Below are 20,270 nucleotides of genomic sequence, written 5' to 3' on the forward strand. Positions count from 1 at the left end.
TTTCTCGTTCTACAGATTAATTATTAATCCTTATTCTTCCTGTATTTTGATGTCACTCTTTCACATTCATTTAGTGAGACTGGGCGACATCATCATCATCACCATCATCACAATCAATGTATCACAATCATCACCATCATCATCATCATTATAATCATCACCATCATCATCACCATCGCCAACATGATTTTCATCACCATCATCATCATCAAGACGTTGCCTGTAGTCCCAGCCTCAAACTCCTCCACAATGGTCATCGTCACAATCAACATCATCATCACTGTCATCGTCCTTATCATCATCATCACCAACATCATTATCAAGATATCACCTACCTGAAGTCGGAGGCTCGAACTCCTCGACTATGGTCACAATCTCCTTGGAAAACTCTACATAGATGATAAATAAACCCACAATAATATGAACAAGGCAGAAGCGATTTGGTTTGATTTATGAAAATAACCAGAAATATCGAGATTTACGAGGGCACGCAACAGAATTGTATTGAAACTTCATTGTGAAATGACTGGGATGGAAGAACACTTGACATAAGAGCCTTCCAAGTAAACTTTAATGTTGACCTGAAAATGACCTTTGATCTTATCATGTGACCTCCAACTGCAGCATAAAATGCATGTCCCCCAAGTTCATCTAACATCCAAGTTTGGTTGAAAAGCGACTTACGGTTGTGGAGTTAGGTGTCATATGAGAGTCTTGCATGTAAATTTTAACGTTGACCTAAAAATGACCTTTGACCTTACCATGTGACCTCTAACTGCAGCATAAGATGCAGGTTCCCCAAGTTCATCTACCATCCAAGCTTGGTTGAAAAGCAACTTAAGGTTGCGGAGTTAGGTGTCACAAGAGAGTCTTGCATGTAAACTTTAACGTTGACCTGAAAATGACCTTTGAACTTACCATGTGACCTCCAACTGTAGCATAACATGCATGTCCCCCAAGTTCATCTAACATCCAAGTTTGGTTGAAAAGCGACTTACGGTTGTGGAGTTAGGTGTCATATGAGAGTCTTGCATGTAAATTTTAACGTTGACCTAAAAATGACCTTTGACCTTACCATGTGACCTCTAACTGCAGCATAAGATGCAGGTTCCCCAAGTTCATCTACCATCCAAGCTTGGTTGAAAAGCAACTTAAGGTTGCGGAGTTAGGTGTCACAAGAGAGTCTTGCATGTAAACTTTAACGTTGACCTGAAAATGACCTTTGAACTTACCATGTGACCTCTGACTGCAGCATGACATGTAGGTCCCCTAAGTCCATCTACCATTCAAGTTTGGTTGAAATGCGACTTACAGTTGTGGAGTTATGTGTCATTAAATTTGTGACGGACGGACAACAGACGGACGACATTTGGTTCCCTAACGCTCGCCTTCACCTCCGTTGGACAGACATACATGTATGTCATCCGAAAAATTGAATAAATGAAATAAATGAAGTTATACTGTTAATTCAATTGTTCTTAAGTTATACTCATTGTAAATATGTTACTTTTGCTTCAGATCACTTGGGTCCCAAACCTATCATTCCGATTTCTATGATGTTATGCTTTGTACCACTGTTTGTGTTTGATATGGTTTGAATAAATACTATACTATACTACTAATGAATGAACAAATGGAGAGGGAAAAATTCATCAATTGGGCAATTCTATATTAAAATCATTTATTTATGTTTTCTAGTTGGTTGCTCTGGCTTGAGCAGGTCATACAGTGAGGTACCAATTTAAAAAAAAATATATATTGGTCTGACATTCAAAAAAGTGGATAATTGCAATGTTATATTGTTTAATTACATAATAAATAGAACGTAAAGAAAAAATGATTAGGAATTATCAAACAATAACTAGACAAAATAATGGTATCAAAGAAATCATAATGATAAACATAGACATGAATAAACTGCTAAACAAAGAGAGAAAAAAAAAATAAAGAAATAGCAAAAGAAGCACATGTGAATACAAATAATACAATATCCCTCATTAAAGAACCTGTCACATCGTTCCGTGCACGAGTTGTGGGTTACCACCTGTAAATCACCCGGAACAAAGTTTTGAGCACGTTCAAAAGTGGTCTTTAGGCAAATCAGACTTGTTGCTCTCCTGCGTGCGAGATACAAGCAAGATCATGCGGGTGACTAGCAGGTAGCATAATTAGTCATCACCATGTCACCCACAAGCACTAGCGTTCCTATGGGGGGGGGCAGACTGCCCACCCTGACAAGTCACAACTAATCCCTGACAAAGACCTTTTTTTTTGCTTATCAATTTTTTTTCTGGTACGAAATCCTTTGTGGTTGAAGACCTTTTTTGGGTTTTTTTTGGGGGGCGGACGATTTTGCTCCCCTGTGGAAAATCCTAGGTATGCTACTGCCCACAAGGCTTGCAAGGAAACATGTGGTAGGGTATCAAATGATCAATGTGTTACCTGAGGATTTAACAGAAGGTAGAGAAGATGTTTCAAAGATGACCATAGAGGCCGGGCCACTGCGACGTCTGTCTATTCCTGATTCATCTGAAAATGAACACAAAATGAAAATGTTCAAGCAATAATCACAACAGATGGTGGCTCATGACGGTCTTCAAACTGCCATAAACTGTGCATCATCATCATCATCGTCATCATTATCATCATCGTCATCATTAACATCAGCATAACCATCGTCATCATCATCATCGTCATCATCATCATCATTATCATCATCATCGTCGTCATCATAAACATCAGCATAACCATCGTCATTATCGTCATCGTCATCATCATCATCATTATCATCATCATCGTTTTCATCATCAACATCAGCATAACCATCGTCATTATCGTCATCATCACCATAATCTCCATCATTATCACCACCATCATCATCATCAATCACCATCCCCACCTGAATATATGATTGGAGGAAGCTTATCAGTACTAGTGGTAGTGGAGCCCGCCTCATCTTTCTCCTTGCAGAGTTTCTCTTTCACATTCCAAGTAGTCATGTTGGTAGTCAGCTTGGGATTGATTGGTGGGAACCTCCGCCTCCCGCCTAATGATAAGAGTGAGTTACGATTGATCTAATCAACCACAACTATGGAAAGCCAGCAACGCTGCCGACCCACGGCGTATTTGCATATACCCCCGGCTTATTTGCATAACTCCTGACCAATCGCACAACGGATCAGTGCCCACCTATTGTTCTCGCGTTCGTGCGTACGGTCTTGGAGATTAGTATAAATAGAGTACGATATCAGACAATTTTCGTCACTTGATAAAGAGTTGCAGCGGCACTCGAAAGCTCGTGAACTTGTAAGCTAGTGAACACTTTTTGCGAGAGTGATCACAAATTTCCTAGAAAGCCAGTGAACACTTTTTGCGAGAGTGATCACGAATTTCCTTGTTGACCATAGTAGATTGCGAGACAAATGAATACCCTCTAGCGATTATTTCAATCCGCAATAATGAACCTATTTAGTATCTATGATACATGTTTGTTCAATACATTTCCTACAGTAGATCAGCTGTGTATTCATGCATTCATTGCTCTCTTAAAAATTTGCCGTGCTCCTCTTTGTTTACAAATGACACTGCAAATTTCCTGAAGAAAAATAGTATGATGTTGATGGACTTCCATATATTTGAGGTTGATCGGAGCAATCGTAATTCTTCGTAAGACAGGGCCCCGAAGTACATGTATGGCATCACCAATTTTCCATTATTTTGCATTTTCATACTTACGTTTTGGTCCTGCGGTGTATTTACGGCACAAGTCCTCGACCTTCTTCTCAAGTCGCTCAGCAACGAAGACCTCCTTTCGCAAGGCCGACTTTTGTCTATATTCCCTAATACGGGTGAGATTATCTGTGAACAGGAAAACAACATGACTTGTTGTTCTTTATCATAGCACCCTACATGGGAATTGGCGATACAACATTTGCTCCTGCGACATTAGGGAGTTTTCGATTTGCACGTCGACTAGTGGACTGCGACGAAAGTACGTCATAATAGTCTGCTTTGTGTTGATGGTATACAAAGTCAGTCGAGCACATGATTGGAAGGCACTGAGCATGTGCAAGCCATTCCTGACACGTCATCTTCATGACGACGACCGTGGATTTTGCTCAGATCACGCTCGTTCGAAATGTAGTTAACGAGCAATAAAATCCTTGCCCATTGATTGAAGCCACGTGGTGATTTACTCCAGCGGTTCTGTATACCATAAACATAAAGCAGACTATTATGACGCACTTTCGTCGTAGTCCACTAGTCGACGTGCAAAATCGAAAACTTGCTATTTGCTCCGGTCCTAATATTTCAGAGGGCATAGCATTAGAGTTGCGATTAATAGAGTTTTTGGTTCAGAGTAATGTAAAGACAAGGATTAGGGTTTATTTTGTGTTGGTTAGGTTTTATGTTTGGCTTAAAGTGCAGATTTTCCATCAAAGCAATTGTCGCCAGAGCAAATGTCATGGAAACAGCTGAATAAACTTATGGCCTGTGCCCAGCAGAGAATGTTTCACGATAATAGTGAAAATGAACTAATCTTGTCTTCGATTTGAATACATCTCTTACTTTGTATTCAATTATTATGTCATCAAAAAATGTATTTCTCTATCTATTCAATATTCTATCTTTTTACATACTCAATCCTTTGTGCATGAAAATGTTTATTTTTCATTTATCCATGATTTATATTTTATTTCATTTACCTATCTATTCAGTAGATTTCTTCTACATTACATGTATATATTATTGGAAAACTTAGAACGATCTTTATCAAAATCAATTTTGGTGACTTAGAGCTTTGGGGGTGTGCCAGGTCATATTTCTTTTAACATTAGTGTTTGCTCAATAGAACATTCATGTCCCGCCGGCGTCTCAGAACAAAAAGATGGGAGAGTTGCTGCTACCCTGTTTGGTGTTCAACGATAAAAGGAGAATGAAACCTTTGGAACAAGATAGCATGTGTGAAAACAGAAAAATCAAAGAAACAGATCAACGAAAGTTTGAGAAAAATCGGACAAATAATGAGAAAGTTATGAGCATTTGAATGTTGCGATCGCTATTGCTATGGAGATCCTCACATTGGCAATGCGACAAAGATGTGTGATGGGACTTATGAACAACTCTCCCCATTACTTTAGCATACATTTCACTTAAACTGCCTCTTTTATCACATCTATCAGTAGATCATATAGGAGGGCATGTAATACAGATTTTTAAAGAAAACATCATGGATAAAGAGTTTTTGTATCACCATAAGAAAAAGCAAAAAGAGACATTTTGGGGGTATTTTAGAGTCCATCAAAGGGAAAGTTGTTCACATGTGACATCACACATTTTTGTTGCATTGCCAATAGGAGGATCTCCATAGCGTTAGTGATTCAATATTCAAATGCTCATAACTTTCTAATTATTTCTCAAATTTTTCTCATTTTTTTGTTGTTCTTATTCTTTGATTTTTCTGTTTCGAAACAAGCCTATTTGTTCCAAAGGTTTCATTTCCCTTTAGAGCTATGTCAAACTGGCACTGCTCAGTGTCTGCCGTGTCCACGATCAACTGGGCAAACATAATTTTCAGAGAATTTCTGTTTCTGATTACTATCTCAAACAATAAAATATGAATATTTTTACTTTGTTTTATGGAATAAAAAGTAACGATAATTTAGCCTTATATAGGGCTTTACCTTGTAGAAAATTTGAAATATACAAACAGAGAATTTAGAATTATATAATTTTTTTTTAAACATCAAGGTCACTGTAAATGGAGCTATGTTGAATATGTCTTTTTCTTATGAGATAAGTCTTTAAATTGGATCTGGACAATATGATATCGGGGATGCAACGAAGGGAGCAGTATTTCAAAGACGTGTGCAAAGCTTGAAAAGGACCCATTACCAAAAAATTTAGTTTTTGCTTCTTTGAAAATTAAGAAATTTTTATTTACAGTATGAAGGGACCTATTGGAAATGTGTGCCTGGATTAATTCAGAGAAATATTTTGGAGCATGGCCATGAAGAGATTTGATTGTTAGGAGAATAATAATAATAATAGCAGTATATTTACGCAGGGTAGCCACTTCAGTTCCGAAAACTGTTCTCCCAGCGGGCCCTGCTATTATAACCCCAACTTTAGCTGGGCTGTCTAGGCGCTCAAGCATTCAAGGAATTAACCTGGGTCGAGTGCAGCACAGTGTGGATAAATTTCTTGCTAAAGGAAAACACGCCATGGTTGGATTCGAACCCACGACCCTTTGTTTGAAAGGCAAGAGTCAGACCCACTAAACCACGACGCGCCCAAGTTGAAGACATTGAACTTTATGCAAAATTTTATGGGGAATCCGGTACAATTGTTTAAGAGAAGGTATTATATGGTCATTTTTTTTTTAGTGAGGGAAACTAGACGTGCTGCCAAGTTTTGAAATCTCTTAAGGCCACCGCACACCTTACGACCCGACTGGTCTGCGACTGAGGAAAGATAAATCGCAAGGTAGTCATAAGCCTCGACACCGCACACCTTGTGATCCGACCACCATGCTATCTGCGATTCATGCGCACGCTTCTTGCATTTGCCATAGCAACTGAGAAAATGCGCTTACTACCAAGTGTGCCCGTTGTTTATCATATACGCGTAGTGCAACTCTGCTGTCTGATTGGCTGGAAGTTGGATTGAGCTTGCGATCCAGTCATAAGGATTCGACATGTCGAATCCTTCCGATTTTCCTTGCGACTTGTCTCTGACCCGGTCTACGACTCCCAAGCTGACAAGGGCTGGGACGTCACACCTCCCCTCACTCAGTCGCAAGCCAGTCGGGTCGTAAGGTGTGCGGTGGCCTTTATACAAAAGAGCATCATTACCTTCCTGTGTCTCCCATTGCTTAGCAACCATTTCCTCTCTCCTCAGCACTCTCTCTTGCATCTCCTCTTTCTTCTGGGCCTCTAGGAGTTTCTCTCTCATCATCCTCTTCGCCCGGGCGAGTTCCCGACGAGTCCATTGATCTTCCAACTGTAACGTCACGACAGGCAAAGAAAAATAATTTTTAATTCCCAGGAGCCACTTTTTAAATTTGTAACATTGGACAAGCATCAACATAGCAGTAAATAGGGATTATTCCAAGGCTTTCTTTGAAAAAAAATCCATGGCCATTTTGCTCATTTCTTTAAATTAATTTCTTTATATTTCTTTCTTTATTGATTTATTTATTTATTTACATTTCTTTCTTTATTTCTTCATTCATTTATTTATTTATTTATTTATTTATTTATGTATTCATGTATTTATTTATTTATTTATCATTTATTTATATATTTATTGATATGTTTATCTATTAATTTGATTTTCATTTATTTATTTTTTTCTTAATTTGATTTATTCATCCATATATTTAGTTATTGATACATATATTTATTTTATTTATTTATTTATTCATTTTTTTTTATCTATATAAATATACATATACATAAAAAAACATATATACATATATACGTTTTCTTTGGGGGGGAAATCCCCCAGAAACCCCTATGTAATTTTCCCCCTGGTCAGGGGGAGTTTGTGAGAACAGTTTAATTCATTAATCTAGCTTTTAGTCCAATTAGTCCACTGATCTTCAACTTCGACATTCGTTTACATCGACCAGAAATCAAATTAGAAATGGTAACAAATAGAATTTTGAAGCCTCATATGAAAAGCCTGTATGCTTTGAATTGGCTACATTAGCATTCACATTCATCACTGCATATTACCCTTTTTAAATATCTGATTTTCATGATGTGCTATAAATTTGAATAAAAAAAAAATTACTTACTTCTTTTTCCTTGACTATTTTGAATTACCTTTTTTTCCTTTTCCTCCTTCTCCTTTTCATGTTGTGCTTTTAGTTGCTCCTCTCGTCTGATCTCCTCGGACGTTCTTTTAGCTTTGATCATGTTCTTCTTTAATTGAGCCTGTTATGATCGAGAGCCAGGGATGAAAAAACAATAAGTTGCATTCACTTCAGTATCCATACAATGGTTAATGGACAAAAGAGCATCTCATTCAAGAGATGAGAAAAATGTTGAGTAAAACAAGACACCATCATACGTATGTGTATTTACTGCAAGGGTTGATAAAGATTTATTTTCATTTATTTTTATTCAATGTTACTTCATTCTTTTGATTTTTTTTATATAGCTCATGACCAAAACATTCATAAAATTGTTAAAAAGAGAGTAAAATATACATTATATCTAATCATCACCACCATCATCATCATCATCACCAGCGACACCATCATCATCATTATCATCATTATCATCATCATCACCACTCATATTCACAAATCAACACCACTATCTTTATCTCCATCACCACCAAGAACATCATCATTTTCGCCACTGCAACCACAACTATCACCACCACCTTCATTTATAATCATCATAATCATCACCACCACAATGTACATCACCATCATCATTAGTACCATAATCATCATTTATTAGCATCCTCACCAACATCATCATCATCATCATTATCATCATTTATTAGCATCCACACCACCATCATCATCATCACCATCATCACCAGCGACACCATCATCATCATTATCATCATCATCATCATTATCACCATCATCACATTCACAAATCAACACCACTATCTTTATCTCCATCACCACCAAGAACATCATCATTTTCGCCACTGCAACCACAACTATCATCACCACCTTCAATTATAATCATCATAATCATCACCACCACAACACCATCATCATCATCATCATTATCATCATCATCATCATCATCATCATCAGCACCGTCACCTTCATTATAATCATCACCACCACAATCAAGATCATCAACACTGCTACTGCCACTATCACCACCACCACCACCACTTTTCATCCTCCCCTCACCTCCTCTTCCAGCGTTGCCCTGATGTTGTGATGCTTCTCCTCGCTCTCCTTACGTCTGCTCTGCTGGAGCGCCTTCTTCTTACGGCGTTGGTCCAACAGCCTCATCATTGTCTTCCTGTAGTCATTCTGGAGCTTGCGGGATAACCTATTGTAGAACATAACAGTAATTGTTTTTTTTTTGAAGTAGTATTACTATTGGTGATCTTATTATCATTTTATTATCATTGACATTTTACTTTCCTTCTTCTAACCTCCTTAATGAGAGAAACTTTGATCCACAAATCTCTCTTTTTTCTGTTTAAAGGTAATAGAAAGTAGTTGCACCAATCACTTCATGAGAAAGTCTATGGAAATCAAGGTTAAAGGACAAGTCCACCCCAACAAAAAATTGATTTGAATAAAAAGAGAAAAATCCGACAAGTACAGTGTATAACACGGAAAATTTCATCAAATCGGATGTAAAATAAGAAAGTTATGACATTTTAAAGTTTTGCTTAATTTCACAAAACAGTTATATGCACATCCTGGTCGGTATGCAAACGAGGAGACTGAGGACGTCATCCACTCACTATTTCTTTCGTATTTTATTATATGAAATATTCTAATTTTCACCTTATTGTCAAGTGAAACAACGATTAATTCCTCCCTGAACATGTGGAATTAGCATTATTTAATATCATATGATTCAGTCAAGTTGGTCCTTATTGACAAATCTGTAAAAATGAAATATTACATAATTCAAATAATAAAAAAAAAAAGAAATAGTATGTGATGGGCATCATCGACTGACTCATCTGTATGTCACTGAGTTGTGCATATATCACCGTTTTGTGAAAAAGAAGGGAAACTTTAAAATGCCATAGCTTTGTTATTCTACATCCGATTTTGAATAAAATTTCAACATTCTGCTTGTTTGATTTTTCTCTATGAATTAAATTCAAGATTTTTCTGGGGTGGACCTGACATCTAATTGCCACAATATTATCATACACTGAAATAAACTTATCTTTGTGAAATCATTAAATTCTTGCTGAAAATTGATAATTCTGATGACCACTTTTACAACAAAGCGAAAGCGATTTTGTGTCTCGCCAACTAATGAAAATAACCAGAAATATCATGATTTGCGAGGGCACGCAACAGAATTGTATCGAAAGTTCATTGTGAAATGACTGAGATGGAATAACACTTGTCATAAGAGTCTTGCACATAAACTTTAATGTTGACCTGAAAATGACCTTTGACCTTACCATGTGACCTCCGACTGCATCATGACATGCAGGTTTCTCAAGTCCATCTACCATCCAAGTTTGGTTGAAAAGTGATTTACGGTTGCGGAGTTAGGTGTCATCAGAAAGTCCTGCATGCAAACTTTAATGTTGACCTGGCAATGACCTTATCATGTCACCTCAGACTGCAGCATAACATGCAGGTCCTCCAATTCCATCTACCAGCCCAAGTTTAGTTGAAAAGCGACTTACGGTTGTGGAGTTACGTGTCACAAGGTTTGTGACGGATGGACGACATTTGGATCATTAAGTCTCGCCTTCACCTCTGGTGGGCGAGACAAAAAGGCATATGTGGAACTGTGTATTAATATTACTTGGGAAAAATACCCAACATTTTATGGAATTCTGTGCTTTTTTTGGCTCATTTCTCAGCAATTACATGTTTTCTAGAGTCAACTGGCACATGTTTTTATTTATACATACAAACACTTGGGTGGTCATTTTAATGGATTCTGTTCAAACTCATTTTGAGATCGTTACCTTAACTGGCATTTATCTTTAAACAGATCATTCTCAGTGGAATTCTGTCCTTGCACAACATGCTATTTGCACCATTCATTCTTCCCTTTTTCTCTATTTCTTCCTTCCTATAACACTTCTTCTGCTTGAAAGGAAACCAAAACCCAAGAAAAGAAGCAATCTTATTGGAAAGAGTAAAATGAGAGGAACAATTAGAAAAGTTTCATCAAAATTGGTTATGAAATAAGCAAGTTATGGACATTTAAATGAAAAGTCTTGTTGTACTTTCTAAGGGTATCCTCAAATTTGCAAACATGCTTCAAAATGGCTGATTTTGTGGACAACTCCCCATTTGTTTTGTACACAAATTTTCAATTTTTCTCCTTTATTTTGCATATTTCACATTATCTTCCCCTGACCTTGACATATGTGATGTCAATCATATTTTCCCATGACATATATTGTGCTCAGAAGGAGGCAAGATGCCATTTCAAAGATATTGAGGAAGACCTGCAAATCTGTGTACGAATCAAATGGAGAGTTGTACACAAATCAATCAGCCATTTTGAAGTTTTGCCAATTTTAGGATCCCTATAGAAACTAAGACAAGAGTTTTCAAACTTCCAAAACTTGCTTATATCATAACCGATTTCGATGAAACTTTTTTTCAAATTGTTCCTCTCATTTTACTCTTTCAAAAAAGATTGCTTCTCTTCTTAGGTTTTGGTTTCCGTTAAATTAGAGAATTGGTATTTCTATTTAAATTGCACTTATGGTTATGACTTTTTTTAACCTGATTGCTAAGAAAGCATGAATGCTTGTAAGCAAGCAACCAGAAGACCAATGGCTTAAGGTCCTCTCCGAGGGACCTGGAAATGAGGATTAATGACTTGCCAAAGGGCACTAGCACACAAAGTAGGAATCTGACCCGGGTCCTAGGAATCCGAAACCCCCGCTCTACCGACTGAGCTATCGCGCCTCCCTTGCATAATATGTATTGTCGTTTTTCTTTTCAATCAATTCCCATACTTACTTCTTTTTTTTCCCTTTCTAACTTTATTCTGGTCAGTAATACGAAACATTTATGTTAAAGTATATCTTCCTTGCTAGGAGTAAACACTCATGAAAAATATGCTTTGCATGCAACTCCACCCCCTACTCCTTTCTTTCTCTCTAACTCTCTTTAAAGAGGAATGAAAACTTTAAACAAGTGGGTTTTTGTGGAAAGGAAATATCAAAGAATGAGATCAAAGAAAGTTTGGAAAAGATCGGACAAATAATAAAAAAGTTATGAGTGTTTGAATATTGCGATCACTAATGCTATGGAGATCCTCACATTGGCAATGCGACAGATAAGTGTCATGTCAAATGTGAACAATGTTCGCTTCGATGGACTATAAAATATCCCCCAAAATGTCTCATTTTGCTCTTTTCCATGGTGATACAAACTCTTTATCCATTATATATTCTTTGAAAATCTGTATTACAAGCCCTCCTGCAAAAAGAATTAATGATCTACTAATATAAAAGAGGCATTTCATGTGAAATATATATACAAAAGCAATGGGAAAGTTGTTAACATGTGATATCACACATCTTTGTTGCATTCCTAATAGGATCTGCATCACAATAATGATCTAAACTTTAAATGCTCATAACTTTGTTATCATTCATTCAATTTTCCTCAAACTTTTGTTGTTTTTTCTGTTTTCACACAAGCGATCTTGTTCCAAAGGTTTCATTTTCCTTTAAAAAAAATTAAAATAAAGAGTCTTTCATATGTATATCTTCCTTGCGGAAGTCATAAAAACCTTGCAAAACAGGCCTTGTTCCTACTACACTCTTCCCCTACTTACTTTTTTCTTTCTTTTTCCCTAACTTTCTTTTGCTTTATGAGAGAATCTTTGATAAGCCGGTCTCTCTCGCTAACATCCTTGCGAATGCTCTGTTTGCGCTGTCGGTGGAGACGGTCCCTCTCCTCATGCAACTTGGGGATGGAAAAGACGGCGAGAGAAAACGGGTAGACAGGTAGAAAGATGGAGATAGAGAGAAAGAGAGGAGAGAGATAACGACAGAGATAGAATGAGTACAACGGAAAGTGAGAAAGTGAGTAAGAAAGAGAGCGATAGTGAGAGAGAAACAATAGAGAGAGGAAAAGCAAGAAAACTCAAAAGACAGATTATGTGCATGGGAAAAGACGTGAGGAAAAACAAGTACACAGATTTAGACAGGGAGAATGATAAAGCACCCATAATAGGGAAAGAAATGATTTATGAACATGTATAGCAAGAAAAGAATGGAAACTAGACAAATAGATGACATTGCATGATAAAAACATTCCAAATGGTTATCAAAGGCCATCTCACACCTTGTGACTGTTCTCGGCCCGATTTTAGAATAAAATGTTGAAGAATTTGATGCTAATATTGAGACTTGGAATATCTTACTGTGTAATGTTTGAAATCATCGTACGAATACCTATGTTCAAATCTGTGACTGTGATTTCATCCTTCATAAAAAATAAAATGAATTTAATATCTAGTCGGAAAGACGTCATAAGATTTGAAACTAATTTGGCTTTGACTCCAAAATAAAAGTTTGCAATCTTTCAAAATTGTTATATTAGTATTCTTTGTATTAAATATATATATCTAGTCGGAAAGACGTCATAAGATTTGAAACTAATTTGGCTTTGACTCCAAAATAAAAGTTTGCAATCTTTCAAAATTGTTATATTAGTATTCTTTGAATTAATTATAACCTCAAATAAAATGATATGTTCCATTCACATTTTCAGAAAATGAGCAAAGAGCAATTTGTTCCAAAATAGGATCGCGAACAGTCGAATGGTATGCGGTGGCCTTTAGTCCACTTTCTTGGGTAAAGTGTATGCTTCCTCATGTCTGTGTTTGAAGGATATGCCTCTTGCATCAATTGAAAAGGTTTAAAAGCTCACCGTTCTCTTCCGTTCCTGTGTGATCTTTTCAAGTTGAACAGATTTCAGGTACTGGTGGTAGTCGTTGAACTCTTTCAGTGTACATTTGACCTGGAGGATCAAACATAGGGGAACAAAAGTGCATCATCTAGTACAAGATCATACAAAAAAAATCTATATATTTTTTTTCATCTGTCCAACTATTTAGCCATTTCATATATAAAGTCCATCATTTTCAGCCTACCAGAACATCAAGAGATGCAGGTTTAATGAGACTATCCAACCATCCATGCATACATGTATATGAATCTATCCATTCATCAGTCTGTCTGTCCGTCCATACATCTATCCATCTATCCACCCATCCATTCAACCATCCATCTATCCACCCACCCATCCATCTCCCCCCTCCCTCCATCCCTCTCTCCATTCGTCCATCAATCACTTCATTTATATCTATCTACCTACCTACCTATCTATCTATCTATCCATCCATCCATCCATCCATCCATCCATCCATCCATCAATTTATCCATCCATCTATCCATCCATCCATCTATCCATTCATCCATCTATCCTATATCTATCTATCTATCTATGTATCCATCCATCCATCCATCCATTCATCCATCCATCCATCCAACCATCCATCTATCTCTTCCTACTGTATCAATTGATCCAACTGTTTATCTTTGATCCACCTGTTTATCTAGTTATATATTGTTTTTTAATGTTTCACTCAATGTATCTCCCAATCTCACATTTTGTACGACCATCAATTAATCATATTCTGCTTACCATGCCATCATGCGTGATGTATCCCGAACTGATGAGTCTGTCGTAGGTGACCTGTTTCGTGTAATGGCTCTTGAGGTGAGGGTCATGGAGGCTCTTATACTCGCAGCACAACCCGGCAGCAACGGGATCAAAGTCAAGATTTTCTGGCGTTTGATGAAGCTAAATACAAAAAAATTTGGAAATATGACAGAAAAAAGGTTGATCAATGTGTTGTGGATCAGTGGATAAGTCCCTAGACTTTAAAGCAAAAGGTGGGGGTTCAAATCCCAATGCAGCACTTGAGTCCTTTGGCAAGGCACTCATTTATCGACACTCGCCTTTCATGTGTAGTTCGTGGGTGACCGGGTGGTGGGAAGGAATTCCTTGAACGTTTGAGTGACCGATCAGCCTTGTTAAAGCCTTGGTAAAAGTACGCAGAGCCTATAAACATTGCATTCAGTGCCGAGTCCACTGCTTACCACTATACATGTACATGACCTGTTCTGGAAACCGTTTCATCAACATTTCTCGCGGTCTGACAAGCTGTCAAAGCTGGCAACTGTCCTTGGTTTTGACTTGCTGGACAGCACAGGTGTCCGACCAAATACATGATGGTGGTCCTCAAGTCTGCGCAACTAACATTTTGGGTTAGATTTAACCCTATCTAGGCCGGGGTATTTTGGTAGTTCGTATGGCCGGGGGGGGGCCTCCCAGGCCCCCCCCTAAGATCTCGGCCGTCGATCGCGCCGAAATTTGGCACGCGGGTTGCCTTGGGCATAATCTACAAGATTGTATAGTAATTTATTTCATGCGAATCGCTATTAAGTGATTATGCTAATTTATGCGTAATTAGTATGCGAAATCATACTTTTCCCTCTAACTCCCTAAATAAAGCTCCAAATGTACTAATTTTTGGTACAGAAACTCTTTGTGGTGTCCTTAACAAGTGTACATGAAAAAAATTGTGATATCAAATCATTTTCTTATGTATTATATTGTTTTTTGCAATTTCTTATGTATTTCTTTGTTTTTTTGACCTTTTGTTTTTCATTGTTTTTTCAATGAAATTTGTTGGGGACTCTTCTGTGATCATAAAAAGCATAAAATGAATACATTTAGACTAGAAAAACTAAAAATAATCATACATTTATGAATTTTGGTTGAAAACACAATTTGCATTGACTTTGTACACGAAATCACGTTTTTGAGCAATTTTCGGTCTGACATGCACTTACATAATGTTGCGTAATTTCGGAACCACGTACCCGGGTGATGCAAAATTGGTCTCAAAAGTTGCGCAAGACTTGAAAGTAAAAAGTCAGCGAGCGGCGCGGTCAAAAAATTTTGCACGGCAAAAATATCGCGCGATTCGTTGAGGGGGGGGCCTCCGAGGCCCCCCCCCGGCCTAGATAGGGTTAACATGAATTTCTTTTTATTTCCCAAAATCTCTAGTACGATAGGGATGTTCCTTATATTATTATGAGTACGTGTACCAAATTTCTCATAAACATTTTAAAGAGATATATGATTTTCTTGGAAAAAACCTCGAGTGGTCATTTCCAGATTGAAACAAAAAATGGTACCCGATGTCTGTGCACCCATTCCCTTTGCAAGCGATTTGGGGATTTTGATGAAAAAGGCTGAATTTTGAAGTCTTCACATGAAATGCCCCAAATTCGTTATTTTTCCACCATTTTGAGTCAGATTTTTTAAGGAACATCTTTCTATGTATTGCATGAGTAAAGACTGTGGTCGTCGCGTATCTTCTTTTACTAGAATCGTGCAGATCCACGTATGAGTAGACAAAGGGGACTGCATAGACTTTGGGGAACTTGCCATAAAAAGACCTAAAGTTAATAAACCATATGATAAAATGACAAGTCCTTTCTGGGAATGCTCCCTTGATCAGAAAAACTTTAGGAAGGGCTTGGCTAAACCATCGTGAGTAAACAATTGCTTGAATTGCTTGGCCCCTCAACTCTTTAGTCGATGCTGCACCAGCCCGAGTTTGCTCAATCTTGAGTTTTTAGCCCAATCGGCCCTCTTTGCGATTAATCTCGAGATTCAGAAACCCCATCTCCACCATCGCAAGGAGAGCGATTACTGCTCGAGCGAGGCATCAATGCATTATGGCCTGATGCTGTGAATAATCCCATCTGCACCTGCGAATTAGTGGGATAATTCGTAAAATAGTGTGCTTTTTTGCAATAATCCCAAGATGACTAGGGAGTGCAATCTTGCGATTAATCCAGCGAACTAGCACCATGATTGCATCTCCATTACAAATAATCTCTAGATTGTTCAGATCGGGATAATTTGCTGGATCAGAAATAAGCACACTAATTTGGAAACTCGGGCTGGTGCAGACGGCCCTATTGAGCAGAATGTTCTTGTACAGGTGTGTATATATATACAAATACAGATTTTTTATTGATCCATTTATTTAAATATGTTTTTTGGGGGAGGGTAATCAACTAACCCACCTCGTATCTGTATACCAGTGTAAGATAAGGAAGTAGGTGTGTGTGTGTGTGTGTATTTGAGTTTTGTCAGACATGTATCAATCAGATATGATTATTTACGTCTGGAACCGACCTTTAACGTCACCATCCAAAAGACGTTACCAGGGCTTGAACCTCCACATCAATTTGTAACTTTCCCACATAGCTTGGATTACAGGCGCACGCCACAATACCCAGTTGGAAGTAGGCCTGCATGTATATAGGTCTCAATGTGGTTACGATATCCAGTCTTCGGTGACACAATGCAAATCTTTATTACATTGTAATTTCCTTCGGCAAGAAATTTATCCACATTGTGGTGCACTTGACCCAGGTGAGGTTAATGGGTACCCGGTGGGAAGAAATTCCTTGAATGCTCCAGCGCCCGATCAAGGTAGCCGTGCTAAAGTAATAATAATAGCAGGGCCCGCTGGGAGAACAGTTTTTGGAACTGAAGTGGCTACCCTGGGTAAATATGCCGCTATTATTATTATCGCCAAAGATTAATAGCAGACATACATACATACCTTCTTACATAGACCAGTAGTGAAGAGAACAATCTTGCCCTTAGGCGCTGGAACCATGGGTAGTTTACTATACATGGGTGTGTCCAACATCCAAGCAGGTAACGGAGGCAGTGGTCCGGGAAGTTTCTCATGACCCAGGTCAAACGGTGTGCTAGAAAATTAAAGATAAATGACAGTAGTTGCAGTAAACACTGATTTCACAAGAAAGTCTGTTAAACCAGGCTTAATTGTAACTATATCATCGAGGATCTAGATCTGGTACGGTTAAATAAACTGAACTTTCTGAAATCATAAAATCTAGGCTGAAAAACGATCACACTAAAGATCGCCAACACAGATAGGCAAAGGTGGGACAGTGCATATTATTATTGTTGGAATAAAGACCCAACGGAAGTGCTTGAATCGCTGCTTATTATGCTTATTTCTCAGCAATTACACAATTTCCTCCAGAATCCTTTGGCACATATTTTTTATTCAACAAACAGACACTTGAGTGGTCATTATATTGGATTCTGTAAAAAGTCATTTTGAGATCTTTACCACAACTGGCAATTTAGCTTTAAATTATTATTATTAATATTTAAAGAGTTCACACTCACCTGAGAGCAAAGCTTAGATTGCTCATCTCCGGGTCGACGTCCATCTCGCTCGCCAGGATAGATTTGTAGAGCGAGCTCTGGGCCATGGCACCCACCGCTGACATAACTAGACTTTCAACCAAACAATCTGAAATACATAATGGTAAAGGAATTAAGAGTATCAAACTTCAGGGCCAATACTGATTGAAAAAAAGTAAATTAGGGTACTTTGTATTTTAGCTGGCTTTAAAATGCTTACTGTTGCATTCAATTAATTTCTATTTAAGCATTTTACTTTGACAAACCAAATTTAAGCATATTAATAAATTTTGGTGTCATAGAGCCCGAGCCTAATTACGGTATAAGAATTGGCTTGGTTTTAAGATGCGACAATGTACATTTGTTATAAATACTTTGCTTAAATTTGGTGTTGCGTGTCTTGATTTACACTGTATTAGAAAATGCCCAGTACATGTATGCACAGACAAGGGATACTGCACAGATTTGGGGGCCTTATCAGTATACGCCAGAGTTTGTTAGAGTTCTATTTAGAGTTGTGTTATAGCGCCACCTTGTGGTGGAGTGCTTTTATAATGTTTTTGTGACGATTGTAATTCGCCCCTTATCGGCGCCGCATTGAAGACATGTATACCTAATAAAGTAAGGTTCAATTATCACAACTATTGTGAATGAAGCGTTATTCTTTTATTGTCGTGGTGGCATCAGGTTCGATCCCTGTCATCCACACAATAGGATGGCCACTGCTACCCTAGCATTCATTCGGTCGAAAAGCAGCATTTTTCGTGATAGGTAGTTGTTAACTAGTTGATCATGTACTTCTCACGGCTTACAGTTCCCACACATAGCCTTTTATGATGGCTAGTTATCCCCGGTACATGTACAGGTACCTTCCCCAGGCCCGAGAGAGCCGCCGCCAGAATCGTGCCCAAGAGAGAGGCTACGTTTGCACTACACACAGCCAACATAAACAAATCAATAATCGTGATAATTCCACATTCATCCAAATTAATAGAGATAACGCAAATGATATGATTATGAGTGATCATGTCAATCTTGATTTGTGTGATTTGAACGATTATTATGAATGTGATGATCATGATGAATATTTTGAGTATGATGATGATTCTGACAGTGAATACCCTTATCAGTCCTTTCCTAAAGCCAGTAGTGTTTTACATTGTACAGTGTATGAGCAAGAAGATAATACTAGTACTAAGGATAATGCCACCTCTGTCGGATATAAAATTAGTTCCAACTCGCACGATAGATCTACTAATTGTGACAAGCCCTATAGTGTTTTCACTCATAATTACCAGTTCTATAATACAGCTAGTCAACCTAGTCCAAGTTATAATCACCATCACATGAATGAGCCCTCATTCTCGCAAGAGTCTGAAACTAACATTGATTATTGTCATAAAGCCTACAAGTACACTTCTAGATTGGTCTGCCCTGATCATTTGGGATTCAGTTATGATTGTCAGAATGGATTTGAGTCTTTAGATCTTGTTTCTGATTCATCTGAGAGTGATGATTGCTATGATAGTTCTAATATTTCATATGGTGAAAACCCTTTGCCTGTTAGAACAGGTCTAGCAGACATCAGTTCTTTTGGTCGTGTTGAGGTCTTGCCAAAGTCAGGCAGACCGCAAGTAGTCATTGAAGATTCTTCCAGCATTGGAGAGAGTGGCTCACCGGAGTTAGGTGAGACCCGATCCAAGGACAAGGTTACACATTCGCCACAGTCTCCAGTGGCCAGCATCTCCTGTACTCCAAGCGTTGATCTCTTCCATGGCCAACAACTTGTCCGAGTCGATCTCGTCAGTGGTTCACCACAGAACCTCATCGATGTGTCTTTGGTGCAGAGTCTTGGTGGTGTTATTATGCCTACAGAATTATTTCAATCTGTGGGATACGCTGAGCGTTTCTCGTGTCTTTCAGTTACTGGTACAACAAGTCTAACCTTCGCAAGGGATGGAAAAGACTACCGTTTTGACGCGTACGTCGTAGATGCGCCGCATATTCGAGTTCATGCAGGAATCCCGTTCATCGAATTGCACGATATTACCATCCGTCCTGCTAAGCGCCGCATCACCATAGGTGATGGACCATCATACACTTATGGTCCTGATCGTTCGTTTGCCATTCACAATCCGGATTCGCATGTCTGTAGTCCGCACATGCCCGATGACACTGAGACATTGTCGTGCGCGTCTTTCGTTATTTCGGACTCCTCAGGTAACGTCGTCGACTCGCCATTAAGCACCACACTCACAGGTGTAATTGGCATCCCGTC

General features: G+C 38.2%; 1 protein-coding gene across 1 annotated transcript in view; it reads right to left on the reverse strand.

The window, feature by feature from the left end:
* Positions 1-13,675, reverse strand: part of LOC121417296 (mucin-12-like) — a 33,857-nt gene extending 20,182 nt beyond the window's left edge. Inside the window, exons 1-8 of the mRNA XM_041610951.1 lie at positions 13,592-13,675; positions 8,888-9,032; positions 7,830-7,940; positions 6,855-7,002; positions 3,736-3,858; positions 2,900-3,046; positions 2,443-2,529; positions 336-389 (exon numbers count right to left, since the gene is read on the reverse strand). Of these exons, the coding sequence (XP_041466885.1) occupies positions 336-389; positions 2,443-2,529; positions 2,900-3,046; positions 3,736-3,858; positions 6,855-7,002; positions 7,830-7,940; positions 8,888-8,995 (778 nt within the window). The 5' untranslated portion in view covers positions 8,996-9,032; positions 13,592-13,675. The remainder of the gene's footprint in view (positions 1-335; positions 390-2,442; positions 2,530-2,899; positions 3,047-3,735; positions 3,859-6,854; positions 7,003-7,829; positions 7,941-8,887; positions 9,033-13,591) is intronic.
* Positions 13,676-20,270: the final 6,595 nt, after the last annotated feature.

This window comes from Lytechinus variegatus, chromosome 6, assembly GCF_018143015.1.
Source record: "Lytechinus variegatus isolate NC3 chromosome 6, Lvar_3.0, whole genome shotgun sequence".
Lineage (NCBI taxonomy): Eukaryota > Metazoa > Echinodermata > Echinoidea > Temnopleuroida > Toxopneustidae > Lytechinus > Lytechinus variegatus.